We start from the raw sequence: 18,492 nt of genomic DNA on the forward strand, positions 1-18,492 counted from the left end.
AAGATTTATGTGGCCAAGGCTCCCAAATGCTTTTGCTCCTCTCCCTGCACATTGCAGCCCCCGGAGCAGCGTGAGCTTGTAGCTTGGGTAGGAGATGCATTCAATCCTCTCTGACTGCTCCAAGAACCCCTATGGACCATTTTCTACCTCTGCTTAAAGCCTCATCCAGATTTTCTGCCTCGTGCCCAGGAACCGGCTTAAATGCTTCAGGTCGCCCCTCCTCCAGGGCATTTCAGACCAAAGCAGAAATCTCAGCAGCCCAGAAATAACTCCAGAGACATAAATCAGCCTCACAACCCCAAGAAATAGGTCCCCATTTCCCCACGCTGGGCAGCCTATGACAAGGGTGAGTTGTCCCCCATCCCCGGTTCCCGCTCCGTTGCGGGGATGTGCTGTAAAACCTTCATTTCCTGACACACATGGGATGAGGCCAAGGGGTCGTGTTTTGGACAACCTGGCGTTTCCATGGCAACCGGCGATGATGTCAGCGCCGTGCGATGATCGGAAGGGGCCTGGGGAATGGAGAGCTCTCCAGGAACGAGGCGGGAGAGGAGGCTGGGATGGTGGAGAACGGAGCTGCGGGACAGCAGCCTGCGCGATGTTTTCCTTGGATGGCTCGTGAGCTCCACAGACCAGAGACCATTCTGCCTCCTTCTTCCTCCTCCAGCTCCCATCCCTCTGTACATCCCCCAGTGTTTCATCCCCCTGCGGCCAAACAGCCCCGACCAGCTGCTCTTGCACAACACCGGCTAAAACTTCCGACCATCTTCTCTCCCAACCATCTTCCCTCCCGTGCACGGGTGTTTGCAGGATTAATCCCTCCCAGCCTTCTCCGCTCCCCCTTCCCCTGACATTTCGCTCCCCACTTTGTTGCTACAGCCGCTCTCCTTCCCGTCGCAAATTCCCTCCCTGCAGGGGAGCCCCTTTACAACAGCAAAATAATTAAAACCTCGGGCAGACAAGTATGTGCGGCGCTGACGGTCGGCATCTGTCGCCGTGGGGCAGTTTGGCGGCACGCATGCAGCCATGTCCGTCTGTCTGTCCGGGCTTCCTGTGGCCAGAGCCATCTGATCCCGCAGCGCATCACCCCCGGGCATCGCGCTGTGGTGGAGCCCTATGTGGGATTTAGCTCCTTCATGCTCCCAGGATAAACACATGGAGACAAAACATCCCCGTGTGTATGGAGCTGCCAAGGAGCCGCTGTTATTCCTATTTGTGATATGATGGAAAAGCCTAAATGTCTCTTTTCCACCCCAGGAACACCTGTCTGGGCATCGGCTCAAACTCCATCCCCAAACCCTGTGAGATGCTTCATAGGACTGACCTGGACACGCGGTCACAGTCAGAGAGGGAACGAGACTGGTTGGAATTGCAGAGATGAGAAATGAGCTGCCTGAGCTCACAGAGCAGCTGGGAAACACCATTGACAGTGGGCAGAGACTGCGAACAGCCATTTGTCACTGATTTAATTGGTAACTGCCAATACAATTTTCACCCGCTGCATCCTCAGGGGATGCAGCTGCCTAAAGGTCCTTTGAGCACAGCGAACAAACAGGCAGCTAAACCTGCCAGGTTTGATCCGGGTCTCGGTTTTAACTCCTTGTTCATGTGATGCTGGGCAAGTGGTTTAAATGACCTGTTACAAATACACCTCCCGTGACTGTAAATGACATATTATCCCATAAACAAAAAGAAATACCCAAGGATTTCACCACAAGGCACATACCAACAAAACAGTGGTTAAAGACTGGCGAGATTTGCAAAGAAACCGGGTGCTTGTGGATGCCAATCTGCACCGAGTGAGGTCCATAAAGGAAGATACAATTGTGCTGCCTGTGGTAACACATCATTATTGTCAAATAACTGTCGAAACTCAATGCGTTGAGTCACAGGAGGCTCGGCGGCAGCACCAAGACACCACAGCCGCTGTCTTGCCTGCGTTTTGGACCCCACCAGATTTCAACCTAAACCGGATTGTTTTCAGCAAACAGCATCATCCCGTGTGCTCAGTCACCGCGTGTTGACTCAGGGATGTCTCTGCGCATCCTTCCTATGGACACCCAGCACCACTCGCAGCGGGGAGAAAGGAAAAATAACAGAGAGAAACAAAACAAAACGACAACACGCAAGACCTTCCAAAAACGCTGCCCGAAAAGTGAACACTCAGCAGAGCGAGGTTTCCTGCGCAGTGAGAGTTGGCCGGGGAGCGGGCAGGAAATCGGAGTTTCCTGCCTGCAGAGGAAGCGCCGATCGGCTGCCCCTGATCAAAAACAAACAGCACTTCAATTAAACAAACAAAGGACCGAAAACTTCAGCAGCTCGCGGCCTGGGTCAGCTCGAAAACGCGGCCAAAAATAAGAGGCTTTGTGACCTTGAAAAGGTCCTGGTCGCCTTCCCTGTGCGGTGATGCTGCGGATGCAGGAGGGATCCGGCACCTCCTGGCTGGGTCCTGGTGGGCGCTGCTGTCCCAGGAACCTGCCACCCCTGGGAATGGAAGAAGTGGCCTCCAGTGATGTCCCAGGAACCTGCCACCCTTGGGAATGGAAGAGGTGGCCTCCAGCCTTTGTCCCAGGAACCTGCCACCCTTGGGAATGGAAGAAGTGGCCTCCAGCCTTTGTCCCAGGAACCTGCCACCCTTGGGAATGGAAGAGGTGGCCTCCAGCCTCTGTCCCAGGAACCTGCCACCCTTGGGAATGGAAGAGGTGGCCTCCAGCCTCTGTCCCAGGAATGTGCCACCCTTGGGAATGGAAGAAGTGGCCTCCAGTGATGTCCCAGGAACCTGCCACCCTTGGGAATGGAAGAAGTGGCCTCCAGTGATGTCCCAGGAACGTGCCACCCTTGGGAATGGAAGAAGCGGCCTCCAGTGATGTCCCAGGAACCTGCCACCCCTGGGAATGGAAGAAGTGGCCTCCAGTGATGTCCCAGGAACGTGCCACCCTTGGGAATGGAAGAAGTGGCCTCCAGTGATGTCCCCAACCACGAGTTTGGTGACAGATCGCTACCGACAGCCAGAGCTGCTCACCCCACATCCCGCGGTGCTGCAGGCGACGCAGGACCCCCAGCTTCATTCAAAGAAGCTCCTGCTCCAGCCTTGCAGCTCTGAAGGGAAGATTGAGGAGCATTTGCACAAGGACGGCGCAGGAACTCGGTGCCGTCTGACCCTCCAGATGACATGGAACCCACCTCCCGTCTCCCCGGCCGCAGGGGCCGTTTAAATCTCAGCTCTGGCAGAAGCTCCTTCCTGCCCCAGACCCATCTCAGACGCCCGTGACTTTGTTTGGGCTTTAAGCCAGGTCCCCGTGTCTGGTCTCTACTTTGCTCGTCTCAGTTTTGGTTTGAGATTTAGTTTCATGTGCAGGAATGTTTCCTTTTCTGATCTGCTGCAGAGATTTGTTGTTGTTTTTGTTCTAATGCAGATTCACTTGTCTTGAGAATAATGAATCCAGGAAACGGGAAGGGGGATCCTTTATTATTACATTTGCACAGAGCAGGGTTTATAGTCCCGGCGCTATAAATCATCCCTAGGAGCTACGCAGCAATATGATCTTGAGCCTCTCAGCATTTACCTCCAGTAAAGGGGCCAGAGGATGCTGGGGGCTGCGAAATGCCCAGGAATCTCTGAGCGTTTTTCCAACTTGCTGAAAACCTTTTGTCTGGACAAATCACAGCGAAGAGATGGATCTGAAAAGTCAGCGGGATTCATCAGTGTGCGCTCGGTGCCAGGAGGAGCAGACGCTGCTGCACTATTTATCAAGTGAGTTATAGGGTCTGGGTCTCACTGAATGAATCACCAAAACTCAATGGATTTAAAGCGCAGGCACGAAGAGGTGGAGGAAATCATTTTGCTTCAAACCCAAAGCCGCAGGATGTCTCCAACTCAAAATCTATCTCTGGAAAGCCTATATTCCCTTCAAAGCTATGCTCTTGTCCCCAAAACAAGCCTTTTCCTCCCTGTGAGACTATCTGCCAGGTTCTCCAGCCTGGTGTCCGTCCATCCATCCAGCCCAGGGTCCTCTAAGCTGAGCCCTGAAGCTCCAACATTCTGCACAAGCCTGGTGCTCTGGGCTTTTCCAAAGCCACGCTGGCCAGAAAAACCACCCTCCCAGTGTGAAAGAAACAAAGAGAACAGGGTTGTCCTGGGACTTTGTGTTTGAAAGGGAACGCTTTTCTCCGTCTCGCTGAGCACGCTTGACGACACGGCGAGAAATACGGTTCAAGAACAAAGGCCAGCGAGCGGTTACCAGGGAGGAGCAGGAAAAAAGGCTCCAGCAGGATGAACCGCGGTGTTACCTGCCTCCCGGCCTGCTGGGGACCAGCAGAAGCCACAGGTTGGTGGCCCAGGGTTGCGGCAGCACCAGCGGGACCTGGTGACCTCAGGGACAGGCTGCATCTCCTCCTCTCCCTCCATTCCAGGGGTGCAAGCGGCAGCACCTCGAGTCCCGACACCCTCGGCTGTGGGTTTGCACGGGTCCCGCAAAGCTGGGGATGGGTTTTGCAGAGCCGCACGCTCAGCGATTTCTTTTCTTCAGTGCGTTCTGCATGTGAAAGATGCCAAAGCAACAGCAAATTAGATCCGACCGCGGGCTGAGAGAATCACTATTCCAGAGTCACCGATAGCCCTACAACAGTCTTGGACGGCAAATATAAGGGGTGGGGGAGCATTTGTGGCCACAAGGGTCTTCCTGTGTGGCCACCACAGAAAAACTCATCATTCAGCAGTTTGGTGGTATTATAACAATCAGGTGCGGCCATCACAAATTCGCTGGATGTTTGAAGCTCAGGCAAGATTGTTTTTGCCTCACCTGGTTTGTTCGGTGGGGGGAAAAAGAGTTTATCTGTTTTCTAGCATTATAGCTGCTCACTGGTTCTATTTGCCTTTAAAGTAAACTTTCCCGATCAATTAACCAAGCCCAATTAATACATATTTATAGTCCATCTTCCTGACGATGTAAACGCAATGCACAGCTGGGTCTGTCCAGGAGAGATGTCAAGGGAAAAGTGTCACTGTGTGAGGAAAGGGTGAGGGAGCTGGGGCTCTGGAGCTGGACAAGAGGAGACTGAGGGGGGACTCATTCCTGGGGATCAATATGGAAAGGGGGAGTGTCAGGAGGATGGAGCCAGGCTCTTCTGGTGACAACCAGTGACAGGACAAGGGGCAATGGGTGCAAACTGGAACACAAGAGGTTCCACTGAAAGATGAGCAGAAACTTGTTGGTGGTGAGGGTGGCAGAGCCTGGCCCAGGCTGCCCAGGGGGTTGTGGAGTCTCCTTCTGTGCAGACATTCCAACCCGCCTGGTTCCTGTGTAACCTCATCTGGGTGTTCCTGCTCCATGGGGGGATTGAACTGGATGAGCTTTCCAGGTCCCTTCAACCCCTGACACTCTGGGATTCTGTCCTTGTGGATCCCTTCCAACTCAGGACATTCTATGATTCTACAATGCCAAGAAGCTACATCAAGTGGAACAGAGAAGTTGTGGAGTCTCCTCTGCAGACATTCCAAACCCACCTGGACATGACCCTGTGTGATCTACTCAAGGTGAACCTGTTTTAGCAGGTGGGTTGGACTAGACGATCTCCAGAGGTCCCTTCAACCCCAACCAGTCTGCGACTCTGTGATCCCACTGGTCCCTCCCACCCTTTCCCATTCTGCCCACTGGTGTGACATCGGGGCTGTGGGGGGACGGCTGGGGCAGCACCGATGACGGCAGCGATCCCTTGCCAAAACATCCCAGCAGGGACAATACACACGGGCCGAGTGCCAGGACACGGTCTGAATACAGAAGGAACGGCCTCTCTGGGCGTTCGCGCTCTGAGCGCTCCCGTCTGAGTCTTTTTTAAACAACGTCTGGTCCTTCCTCCTGCAGAATTGCACCCTGGCCTGGCGGATAAAAGGGTTGCTGATGCTGTTCCATCCCTTGCTGGAAAAACACATGCAACATCCCTGGAAAGTTGATTGCTAATATGGAAACGCTGGCCAATTTCCTCGTTGTGCAAGAGCCAAGAACACAGATGAGCTCCTGGAGGCTGCTATGGGGGGAATGTGGGCACAGAGGTTGGGGGGGACTGTCAATGGCAGTAAAGTTCTCATCTCTTCCTGAAAAATCAAGGGAACACAATTATGCCTCTGAAAAGCTCCATTAAATCCGAAAGCTTCATCTCCATTTATATTAACACGTCAGCTGCTGCTGGAAAAACGCCGGTCGCAGGCAGTAGCACAACAGCTCCGGAGGTTTCCTCCTGCCGCAGACCTGAGGTCTGCTCAGTGTCAGCTCTGGAGATGCTCATTTCACCTCATTCTGCTATTTAAAACCCAATTTAACCAACTCCTTCAACTTAGTCAATGATATTTAACGTGAACGTTGCTTCCCTTATGTTGATGGGCTCTGATCCTCCCTGGTGTGGAGTGAACCTGTTTGTGTCCATCTAGCCTGGTGTCCACCCCTGAGCATAAGAACGCACTGTGCTCCAACAGCTACCTGAACCAACAGAGAACCCCGGACCACCTGAGTAATGCTTGAAGGAGTAAAAAACCTGTTCATTTATACCTCCTTTGATTGTTCCCTGTTTCTAAGGTCCCAGATCACACTTGTTTTTTTGACTGCCATATTATAGCAGAAACAGCCACTAGGTTTCCTCTTCCAAAGGCTCCTGTAGCCTCTTCAAGGCATCGCTTCCTAAAACGCAGCTCATACAATACAGCAAATAAGCCCTACAAGTACAGTGGGCAGCATCAGCATTCCTGTTGTCCAAAAGAATCAGGTCAGGTGAAGTCACAGTAAAGACACAGCTGTGAATTTTACCTGCCCTGGCATCCTATTGGGCCCTATGGGAGAAGAGGGACATGTCCTCCCAGTTACCCGGGTGGTGGCCAAATCCTGCCCAGACTCATTTTCCTATAACAGATCCAGCTGTCAGCATCTGGCCTGCTTCTTCTGTTCTCAGCTGTAGTCTTCCAGTGTTTTCTACCACAAAAAAAAAAAATCATCACATTGTTTGCATGTGCCCATGTTTACCCCATCAATCTGAATGTCCCTTTATCAGCCCTCTTTCCTCTTTTTGCTTTTCTTGTCTTTTCCATGTCCAAGTCACCAGTTGCTTCTCCTAAAGCCCCTAACAGGAGGACCCAACTTATTCGGGTTAGAAGTGTACATCAAATATCTCCTCTTAGCTAAGAGGAACATTCCCAGCAGAGCATCCTCCTCCAGTCTTTACCATGACCCACCTCAAGGAGCTCAGACACCCTGGGGTATTTCCTAGGGTGAGATACTGTTTCCTATAAATCATATTTCAGCGCAGACACCAGACACTGGAGACAGATGGAGACAAAGAGGAGATGTTCAAAGAGAGGGCACCGAGACACAGGGGTCATTAGATAACAGCATCTGGGCACTATTTAATTGCATGTCATCGACTTCTCAACCTGCGGGTCATTCCACTTCACGGTGTCTCTGGTGGGGAAGCCTGAAAGAGCATCTGTTCCAACCAAAATGATTCTGAGACTTCCCCCCAAGGCCATTTGGTCCCACCAGCACGTTCATGGTCCCTCTCAGCAGCAGCACTATGGCCGCTTGTGGTGTTGGTGTCGTTAACCAGATTGCTGAGCTAACATCAAGCAACTGTGTTTAAAAACAAACACGTAAAGCCCAGTTTAACCACACTGCAATCACACAAGTTCAGTGACAGAAGCTAACGGGCAGCTGAGAAACGGGAAAAGCGGCAGAATTGCTGCAGCACCTCCCAAAAGCAGCTATTGCCGCATCTCAATGGTTTTCCCTACTCTGCTTTTTCAAGCTCCGGTGGTTACCAGTCTGCTAAGCAACATGCCAAACACACCAACATTTCTCTTCGGTGCACAATATTCCCCATTTGCTGAGGTACATCTCGTACGACTGTCCTTAGCCCAAATTGTATGCAGCCCATATGCATCACCTACAACGCGCATCACCTACAACGCGCATCACCCACAACGCGCATCACCTACAACGCGCATCACCATCGTTTTCCCCCCATTCCCCTAAGTAACATGAAGGTAGGGAACACATTTCAAGTTATTCAGCAGCGAGAGGAGCCACTAAAGTGAGAGAGGGGACGTTTTGACCTTAGGCATCCTTCAGAGTCATCGTCCCTGCTCCTTTGCTCCCACTGTCACCCGGGCACCACAAGCCAAATAAGTTTGCATTAATGGTGAAGGCAAAGGGAGGGACCAGCAGCAGTGAGAACGTCGGAGCATGCGAGAGCTTGGGGAACGCAAACACCTCGAAAGGAAGATCTCACAAGACGAGCCTGTTTTAGCCCTTTGCAAAGGCCTGGAAAGGAGCAGCGGGGAAGCGCCCGGAGCACTGGGCTGTTCTGGTGGACATCGAGTGGAGCAAGTGTCCTGGGAAGCTGCTCCGGAGGACGAGCTGGCAGGTTTACAACACGCTTTTTTTGGCAGCGTACAATCCCCTGGGAAGATCTTAAAGATTTATCTGGGACAGGCCTTCTTGTCCATCACCATCTCCCATGTGAATCCGTTACAGTTTCCTGGGAGGGTAAGACTGGGACCCCATATTGGAAGTTGTACATCAGGCAGCGGCTTCATCGCTCATCCCAAATTCCCTTTATTAACGTCCATCACATGCTGCTGACATGTCCTGTGTTTTTGCCTCCTGCTTTTTGTGCAGGAAACAATCTAAACATATAACTCGGACAAAACTACACTCCAGATAACACCCTTTACAACGACAACACACGCTGAGCCCCTGTCTGCTTTCTGCGGTCCCCAGCACGGAGCACGAGTTCCCCATGCCCTGCACCAAGCAGAAATTCCCCCCGCGCTCCAGCCCGTCTCTCACCATTTAAAACCGACTGGAAAATTCCTACCAGGCCGTTCAAGGCAAGAGAGCAGAAACGCCAGGGACGGCGGCAGGAAGGTCCGCGGCATCCGCACCACGCAGCCCCCCCCCCAAAACCAGCGCCCCTGGACCCTGGAGGCGTCCCCACCCAGCGCCGCTCCAAGCTCCGCTTTCGGCATCGCCCCCAGGCTGCGCAGCCCCAAAGCTGGGGGAAGATCTCCCTCCCTGCTCAGAGTCGTGCCGGATTGCATCATATTTGTTTTCCTTTGCCTTTGAGATCAGGATTCCTCCCACCTTGACAGCCGGGTTGTGCTCGGTCTCACGAGGAGGGGAGCTGGAGGGTGCCCCAAATCCAAAGCTCCTCCAGCACCCGTGTCCGATGGGATGGGGACAGCGTTAGCGCTCTCTTGGGTGGGCTTCAAGAGTTCTAACGTTTACAGCACCTGCGCTTGTGCTGTGCGATACCTCAGGACCCCGACGCTGCCGGGACGGACACACGGACACGAGCACCCACCGGAACGGCCGCGTTTGCAGACGCAGTGAGCGGCAGAGTCACTAGCAGGCTACTCACCCTGGCTTTGTCCTTGCATCCAGAGGAATTAAAGCCCTTGGAGATGAGGTCTCATTGTTCAAGATGTGCGTAAGGGAGGCAGCTGCTTTCTTTATATCTCAAGATACACTAAAGTTCAGGAAGAGAGAGAGAGAGAAAGAGAGGGGACGGCGAAAGGGGAGGGACTGAGAGAAGGGCCCAGAGGCCGTATAGAATGACAATGGAAGGAAATGCTTTATCAAACCTAGAAAGCCAACCCTGTCCTGGGAACACAGAGGGAGGAAAAAAAATAAAGAAGAAAAAGAATAAAAGAAACTTGCAGAAGAAAAGCAAGTTCGGCCGCCCCGGGTTCCTCCCTTGGCAGCACAACCCTCCTCCCCAGCCCCTCTCTCCCTAACACAATGCGAGCCGGTGAAAGCCGTCAGGCTCAAACACTTTTCTCATTAAACAGAGAGAAGTTGCAGTTCTTAAAAAAAAAAAAAATAATAATAATAAAATAAAGCCAACAACCAAACCCTGCCCGGGAATGGGAATGTGACGCTCTTCCCCCTCCCCCGGCTCCGGCCGTCCAAGTTTCTATGAGTCAAACGTTTGCAATGTGTTACCGAAATGTTAGCAAGCTGGAATGCGGCATCCGAGAGGCTTTAGCTAATAAAACTTTTGTTTGTTGGCGGGCAGAGAGTGTCACCGGCAGAGAATTCGGTTCTTCTTCTTCTGGCCTTTGTTTTTCCCCTCCGTGTCCTGCCCGGAGAGGGTTAAGTGTTGTGCAAACTGGGGGTGGCGTTAACCCAGCGCTCCGGTCCCCAAGAAAAGGCGAATTGCTCTGCAAAGCAAGAGACGGGGGGAAACAATCTGACAGAGCAGGTGGGAATCTGAGCACTGGAGAGAAATTAAGTTGTACAGCATCCAAATGCACAGTTAGGGACAGAGTAGCTACTGAAACACGAGCTCCCAGACACAGACTTTGAGATTTTAGGGTCAGAAAAGCGCTGTTTCCTCATCGGACAGTCCTCACGTTTGTCCCAAGATATAAACTTCCATCTGAGACAACCAGTTGCTGGGCCCGCATTTATATAGAGTTTTCCAGAAGCATTTGCACACAATCATCTCATTTTTATCCTCAATAATCTCAAAGCCTAACAAGGAACACTTTTCTTTAATGATGTCAAATCATCACCCAAACCGGTGTCTTTCCTTAGTGTTTGATTGCACCTGGCTTTAACTTTATTGTTGTTATGCATTATTATCCTTTTTAAATCTAGCCAAATCCAGTGTTTTTCACTACATACATGGTTGAATAATGGGTTGAGAGGCTGCTGGGTTTTGATGTATTGAACGGATAAAGTTCCTTCAATATCCTACTACAATCACACTCTCTCCTGTTCCCACTCCACGACGAGCTGATCGCTGCCCTATTTGAAGCCGTCCTGCCCTCCAAGGATTTGTATGGGGAAAAATACACCCATTTCAAACATGAAGTCAGCCGCGATCAGGAAAACAACTCTAATCTGAAGACTTCATTTTGAATTTGCTCAGAAAAGTTAAGCCGGCTGCTTATAAGGTGCTAAATACTGTTATATTTATAACGCTGGGTGAAAGTTTCAAAAGCACGGAACTCGTTTAGATGCTGATATCTAATTTTTGGTGATGTTTTCAGCACTTAGAAAGCAAAGTGTGGGAGGTTGAGGGGTTCCCCTCTGCTCACGCCAGACGGGACGTTCTGTTGTGTGCCAGTTCTCGGCTCCATTCCCACTGCTGTCCCCCCACTCCCCGAGGATCTTGGTCTCATCACCCACCTTCTACTGCTCACCCCTCCACTTCAATCGAGGAGAACCGCTGGTGTTTGTGCAAAAGGCTGAGGGATGCAGATGGAGCATCCTCCACTAGATCAGTGGGGAATTTGGGCCATAGCACAAGAGTTTTGCCCCTCGGAGCTTTTGAGCATCTCATGGTGGGAGCACAGCCTGGTCTGAGAAGGGTTCCTGAGGATGGCGAGGGCGAGAAGGAAAGTAGGAGATTGGGGGAGAATCAGAGGGACTGTCCATCTTCAGTGCTTGCAAGCCTTCGTCTTTCCAGAAGGTGGCTCCTTCTGTTGGGGATTCCCAGCCCCAAACCACTTCCAAGTCTTGTAGCCTTCACCTTTCTGAAGGAGCTTGTCTTCAGGGTCCAGCTCAGGAGGAAGATAATAACACTCTTCCTGCCTCACCCATTGCCACCCCAAATGTCTCTTTTGATAACAGCCGTTGGCCTAACGAGGAGGCCAAGCTTCAGGTTTCGCCTCTGTCTGAGGGAAGGAAAACCCCCAGCAGGGTCCTCCCGGGAGCCGTACAAAGGGATGGACCCTCCTCGTCCCCTGGAGCTGCCCCGCTCTGTGCAGGGGGTGCATGACCCCTCCCGAGAGCCGAGTCCGGGCTCCCTGCCCTGTGTCTGGATCATAATCAACCTGTCCCGGCTATTTCCAGCCCAAGCACAAATCATCCTTTAATGCCAACTGAAGCAACGTCAGTGGCAAAGAGGTAGCATGATGGTCCTTCCACAACTTCTAAACCCCAAGTGATGCCAGTCCTGCCCCAGCAGGAAGGTGCGAAGTCCTGAGACTAGAAACAGCTCAAGTCTTTTCAAAAGCAAAAGCTTTGTTTTGCCATTGCAAGGATGAATGAGAAAATTGCTTATTTGTCCTCACAACTGTCAGCAACAGCAGAGCAAGTTCTGGAAGGGATCTGGGGGGATCCATCAGACTGAGAAAGCTGAACTGAGGGCTGATTTGTGCCCTAAAGGACAAGGCACATCAGTGCAGTCCTACCCCGGAGAAACCCCACTGGTAATAAACTGTTCTTGGGGTTTTTCTGACTCTGTTGTCAGATAAAAGAACATGATAAACTGAAAGAGGAAAAAAGGACAAATAACAATCATGGGGAAAGGAAATGGCCGAGGCAAAGATGTGCTTAGGAGAGAGTCTGGCAAGCAGCCACACAGGATCGAGTGTCCCCAAACAGGATCACTCAAGCTCTGGGCCCCAGCCAAGTTTTTATAACGAGTGACAAACTTTTACCTAGTTGGATATCTGCATCATTTGCATGTTAGGTGTGAGGACACAGAGGGGGCTGCCAGAAGCAGAGTTGTTTAAAGGCCAGGCAGAGATAAGAGATACCGCCTGGTTTAACAAAGAGACATTTCCATATCTAAGGAAGTGAGGCAATCCTGTCTAATTAGGAAGACTGACCAAAGCCTCCCAGGAGAATGAAAGAGGGTGAAAGATGAAAATCTTTGTGTTTCAAAGGCAGAGGAGACCAGCCAGGAAAGCTCCTGTTCTACCAACTGTAGAACCCAAAAGACGTTGCGTGGCAGCAGATATGATGATGGATCTAAGGAGGTTCCTGGAGGTGTCCATGGTGGGAGATGTGCTGAGGGGTGAGGGATGGCCACCCAAAGTCAGTTCTGTCCCAAAGAAGTTCTGTCTGTGTCAGAGGCACCTGAAGCCAAAGGCAAACTCTGAACGTGACTCCAGGACAGACAGACAGCTGGATAAGAACAGTCGCTGGGCAGGAACAACCCCAGGTTCCAGTGTAAGTTGGGGAATGACCCATTAGAGAGCAGCGCAGGGGAAAGGGAGCTGGGGGTCCTGGGGACAGCAGGGTGACCATGAGCCAGCACTGGGCCCTTGTGGCCAGGAAGCCAATGGGACCTGGGGTGGGTTAGAAGGGGGGGGTCAGTAGGTCAGAGAGGTTCTCCTGCCCCTCTGCTCTGCCCTGGGGAGACCACACCTGGAATCTTGTGTCCAGTTGTGGCCCCTCAGTTCCAGCAGGACAGGGAACTGCTGGAGAGAGTCCAGCGCAGCCACCAAGATGCTGGAGGGAGTGGAGCATCTCCCGTGTGAGGAAAGGCTGAGGGAGCTGGGGCTCTGGAGCTGGACAAGAGGACACTGAGGGGGGACTCATTCCTGGGGATCAAGATGGAAAGGGGGAGTGTCAGGAGGATGGAGCCAGGCTCTGCTGGTGACAACCAGTGACAGGACAAGGGGCAATGGGTACAAACTGGAGCACAAGAGGTTCCACTTAAATTTGAGCAGAAACTTGTTCGTGGTGAGGGTGGCAGAGCCTGGCCCAGGCTGCCCAGGGGGTTGTGGAGTCTCCTTCTCTGGAGGTGGGAACAACCAGGGATGGAGCGGGCAGCGATCAGGGCTTTCAGGAGCCATCCGTGACCCATCCTCTGAAGAAAAGCATATGCTGACTCCTTTGAACTCCTGAAGTTGTGCAAATGCTAAGCCGCAGCACTCTAATCTGTGCTGGCATTTTCCAAGAGCTCTTCTTCAAGCCCTTATCATGAACAAGAAAAAAACCAACAACCCTCCACACATTCCAGCGGGTCCCGAAATCCCCAGCTATGTACAGAGCTCTCCCAAAGGGAAATCTTCACGTAGTCCACGAGTGCTTATTTGCCATTCATACGGCTGTCTTGTGGGTTCACCCTCCTGTATTTGAGGATGTACATGGAAAGGAGGAACCCCAGAATTTCAGGGGAACTGTAAGCTAGCGCAGAGGAATGTAAAGATGCACATGGAGAATAATCACACCACGCAGGAATGACTATTTCTTCCTTATACTTAGTCTAAATCTACCCCGGTTTAGTTTAAAACCATTAACAAGGACAAGAGCTTGGTCTTGGCTTCCAGCAGCCACAATCCTGCTCTCACATCACCCAAGATCCACCTCCCTGCCCCAAGGGTGAGCGGAGAAGGGAACCACCAGACACTGAACAGACCATCGGCGGCTTAAGAGCTGTAGGAGCAGCATCAGTGGGCGCTGCGGGATGTGTGAGGCAGGGGGAGGAGAGCGGCCCGGAGCCGCATCTCTCCATAGAAGGCAGGAAATGAGCAGGTTTGTTTCTTCAGGAGGAGAAGAGTTATGTCTGCAAGTCACGCCAGCTAAAAATACTCCGAGCTGTTGAGGACCAGGGTATACGAGAAAGGTCACTTGGGAGAGACACCGCAGGGTGCTGGGTGCTCGTGTCTGGAGGGAAGGGGACGATGCCACGTGTGTGTGACACTATGGCCCCTGTACAGCCCCTGCAGGTGAGACCCTGGGGTGCCATTCAGCAGAGCCAAGCAGCAAGATTGGGGAGCCCAAGACACACCAAAGTGGGTGCTCTCCGAACCCTGCCCACCTGGTTTGGCCCTTGTTTGAGGTTCCGAAGTGAACACAACAGCTTGGATCAACCTGTTTGTTGATAATTAGCACACAAAGTCATTCAGCCTGGAGAATAGAAGCTCTGGGGAGACCTTAGTGTGGCCTTTCTGTGCTTAAAAAGGGCCTAAAGAAAGATGGGGACAGACTTTTGAGCAGGGCCTGTTGCGATAGGACAAGGGGTGATGGTTTTAAACTCAAGGAGGTGAGGTTTAGACTAGGTAATAAGGATGAAATTGTCCCTGAGGGTGGTGAGAGCCTGGCCCAGGTTGGCCAGAGAGGTGGTGGATGAACCATCCCTGAGACATCCCAGGCCAGGCTGGACGGGGCTCTGAGCACCCTGAGCTGCTGACGATGTCCCTGTCATGGCAGGGGGGGCACTGGGGAGCTGGGACGGTCCCTTCAACACAAACCCTTCTGTGATTCTAAGAAAAAGAGTCCTCTTAGTGGGGTGAGCAGTTCAGCAGCGGCAGGTGCAGAACAGGAGCGCCAGGTTGAGGTTGAAGCTCTCCGAGCCTCACCGGGGAGGGGTGAGCTCGCTCGCCACAAACCTCCCGCTCAGGCAGCCCTTCGGTTGGAAGCTCCTTCCTTTGCAGATGAACCCCTTGATCTCCGCTCCCCCTCTGCTCCTTCTCACCGAATCTGGCCGGCGCGCAGCACACCTGACTGCGGGTGCCCGCGCCAGCAGCTGCCGAAACCGCAGCGAGAACGCAGGCGGCACCCCCCTCCTGCGCTCGAGAACAAACCCGAGCCACGCTGTTCTCACCCCGAGCTCTCCTGGCAAACAGGAAGCTACGATCAAGGGTGGAAGAGCAAGTTCATGGGGTTTTGGGTAACACCAGGAACACCTGCGGTGATGGGGAAGAAACGCCAGGTAAACACATGCATCTGGGTTTACCTGGCCAGCTCAGACATTGACATCTGTATCCAAAGGAGGGGATGAGCTGAGCACTTGCATTCCCCTCCCTGAGCTTTGTCTTCAAGCGAAACGTTAAACTGATGCACCAGCTGCCAGAGCAGCAGCTCAGGTGCGAGTGGCTGTTGCTGGAGCTGCCGTTGTAGCCAGGGAGACAAATGGATGAAGAGCCGAGTGATTAGTGCCAGTAATGAGCATCCTCCATGCCAGCACTGCGCCAACCATAACCAGGTCCTTGTAGCCAGTCATCGTCCCTTGGAGATGGAAGATCCTTCTGCCCCACAATGCTCCTTCCACCTCTGAACTCCTCCAGGAACATGGAATAAATCCATCTAGGAGGGATGTCCCCAGCTAAGGGTGTCCAGGCGCAACTTATGACAACCTCATTGCAATTTATTGCACAGGAGACAGGGACTGTCTGTACGCTGATGGAAAGAGAGCAGGAGCAAGTGTTGTGCCCGGGAAATGTGAGTGAGTCCGATAAAAACCTGTTTTGCAGTGAGATACACTCGGCTGTGGAACCATCTGCCCAGGGAAAGTCTAGAGGGGAAAGTGATCGGTTTAAATAAATTGATATTAAACAGTACAAATGCCTAAGGAAACATGCACCCAGCGACACCCAGGTAGGTTATACTTGTGTAAAAATGCCGGCGCTGATTTGAGAGCAGAACTTATCAAAATTAAATGCACCTACAGCTCCAGCGGGTTTCTTCTTTCCCGGTCCCCATTTGCACCACTCAGAAGGGATTTAACCCCTTGTTTTGGTGCTTCCATCTCAATCTCATGTGCAGGCGGGAGAGAGAGAATGGGGAGATTGATTGATTGTGCAAATCCCTACTCAGGAGGAGAAATTAGATTTACTGAGGCCAGAGGTACTAAAGAGCTTGGACAGGAATTTGCACTAAACCTTTGACACACAAGACATTTCCCTTTCTGGCCAAGACAAACAAAGGAAGGAAGTGTCTGGGACTTTTAAAGCGACCTAGTGGAGACAGGTAAGGGCAGATAAGGGCTGAAGGAAGAGTGGGTTGGCTAAGGGAAGTATCTAGTTTTAAAGGTTTGTTTGAGTCCTTAGTATTCTGCAAATCAGACTTAGAGGGGGGCGAACAGCCCGGGAAAGAACTGCATCCAATGGGACAAACAGCCGAACGTCCCCGAAGTGCTGAGCACAGGGTTTCTGTTCACCCTCCACTTGTTCTCTTGTTCCACATACTTTGCAAAGTTGTATGTGCCCAACGCTTATCCCATGACTAAGGCTTATGGGGTCTCGATGCTCGTTAGCTGAGCACCATCGGGCTCTGTAACGTCTCAAATGATGCAGGTGCCTGGGTGATGTTTGCCTGTAGGATCCTACAATTTCGCAGCTTTATTGCATGGTGTAAAAGCATATTGTCCTTTTCCAGCACCTGTTCAGATTGTTGAATAAAAAGAACAGTTGGAGCAGTTCCTGCCCTGCAAGTAGGGAAAAAAACAACAACAAAGCACTATATGGTTGTGAAAGATGGAGGGATTGGCATGAAAAAGCATGATTAATGGATTAGCTCTTCTGTTCTCTGTCCACTCGTGTTGGGGACATGGGGGATTCTCATGTTTTCAGTGCTGGGAATGGGACAAGCAAGGAGCTTTTTGTGGGACAGCGGTCAGGATTTCACAGAATCACAGAACCGACTGGGTTGGAAAAGCCCTCAGAGACCATCAAGTCCAACCCTTGGTCCAACTCCAGTCCGTTTACTAGATCATGGCACTAAGCGCCATGTCCAATCTCAGTTTAAAAACCTCCAGGACGGTGAGTCCAGCACCTCCCTGGGCAGCCATTCCAATCCTGACCACTCTCTCTGCACAGAATTGCTTTCTCATCTCCAGCCTCAATTTCCCCTGGCAGAGTTGAAGCCCATGGCCCCTTGTCCTATTGCTGATGCCTGGGAGAAGAGCCCAATCGCCCCCTGGCTGGAACTGCCCTTCAGGTAGTTCTAGAGAGTGCTGAGCTCAGCTCTAAGCCTCCTCCAGACTAAACAAGCCCAGCTCCCTCAGCCTCTCCCCATAGGGTTTGTGCTCAAGGAGACCTGGCTCATCCTCAGCCACAGCATCTCTGCCCGGTCTGAGGGCCCCTGCACCCCCCACTGCGGTGGGACATCGGGCATCGCTCCAGCATAGATGCAAACAATAAATACCCTTCACAATTTAACATCACCGATTCCTCACCCCAGCAGCAAATGATTGCTAGAAGACTGTCCCTGCCAACAGACTTAAAAAGCAAGGGTTAACCTTGCCTGCGGAGGGTTAATTTTCCTCTCAGGGTTCCGGTTTCTCCTTGGAATCACCTGTGTTGTGAGAGCCGACTCCACAGCTCACCTGCACGCGTCCATTTTGGCCTCAGCTCTTTCCATTCTCCGCAAAATCGTTCTATTTAATTTTTAACCCTTTTTCTTGCTCGGGAAGCAACGCAACAATATCAAGTGGCTCATAGCAAGAAGCTGATGTTCCTACAGTGCCACAGGCTCACAGATCCTGCTCCTTGCTCTTATCCTGTCATTAAATATTAATCAAACACCTGCGCTGGGACTGGTCTCGCTGGCCAGGGCTGCCAGAGTTTGGCCAGGCGCTGTGCTGAGGTTCTTCCGCACGTCCAGTCCGAGGTTGTGAAAACAAAGCTGCTGCTTTCTGGGTTATTTTTAAAGCGAGCTGGACAAATAAACTTTTCCTACCCAGAACGGTCAAGGTTATGAATCCATAGTTCTCCTTTCCTATGGGGATCTTGTTTGTGACTCATTCCCGGCAGCCGCTCGGGGGCTTCCAGTCCGTGAGCTGGAAGCGATGAAGCTTTACAAAGGGAGGAATGGCTTGGCAGAGGCAGCCCAAGGCTCCCTGCAAAGACCGAGACCACTCCACCCTCGTTTGTTACTGTTCAGCAAAGACCTGCACAGAAAAACCATCTGTAACGCATGCACATTGTTTTAAAAACCAAGAAAACCCAATGGCTGGAGCACCATCTTGAGGCAGCTTCTGGAA

The 18,492-nt window shown here is 51.9% G+C and overlaps 1 protein-coding gene across 2 annotated transcripts in view; it reads right to left on the bottom strand.

Moving 5' to 3' along the window:
* The window catches only part of HDAC7 (histone deacetylase 7), a 90,000-nt gene extending 79,902 nt beyond the window's left edge, over nucleotides 1–10,098 (bottom strand). The window contains exons 1-2 of one of the 2 annotated variants that reach the window (XM_082073486.1): nucleotides 9,990–10,016; nucleotides 9,406–9,513 (exon numbers count right to left, since the gene is read on the bottom strand). In XM_082073486.1, coding sequence (XP_081929612.1) covers nucleotides 9,406–9,424 — 19 coding nt within the window. In that variant the 5' untranslated portion in view covers nucleotides 9,425–9,513; nucleotides 9,990–10,016. Of the gene's footprint in view, nucleotides 1–9,405; nucleotides 9,514–9,989 lie in introns of both variants that reach the window. The other variant, XM_082073488.1, reaches the window with a different exon arrangement.
* Between the last annotated feature and the right edge of the window lie 8,394 nt (nucleotides 10,099–18,492).

The sequence above is a fragment of the Streptopelia decaocto genome (assembly GCF_964273445.1).
Source record: "Streptopelia decaocto genome assembly, chromosome: 27".
In the NCBI taxonomy this organism is placed as follows: domain Eukaryota; kingdom Metazoa; phylum Chordata; class Aves; order Columbiformes; family Columbidae; genus Streptopelia; species Streptopelia decaocto.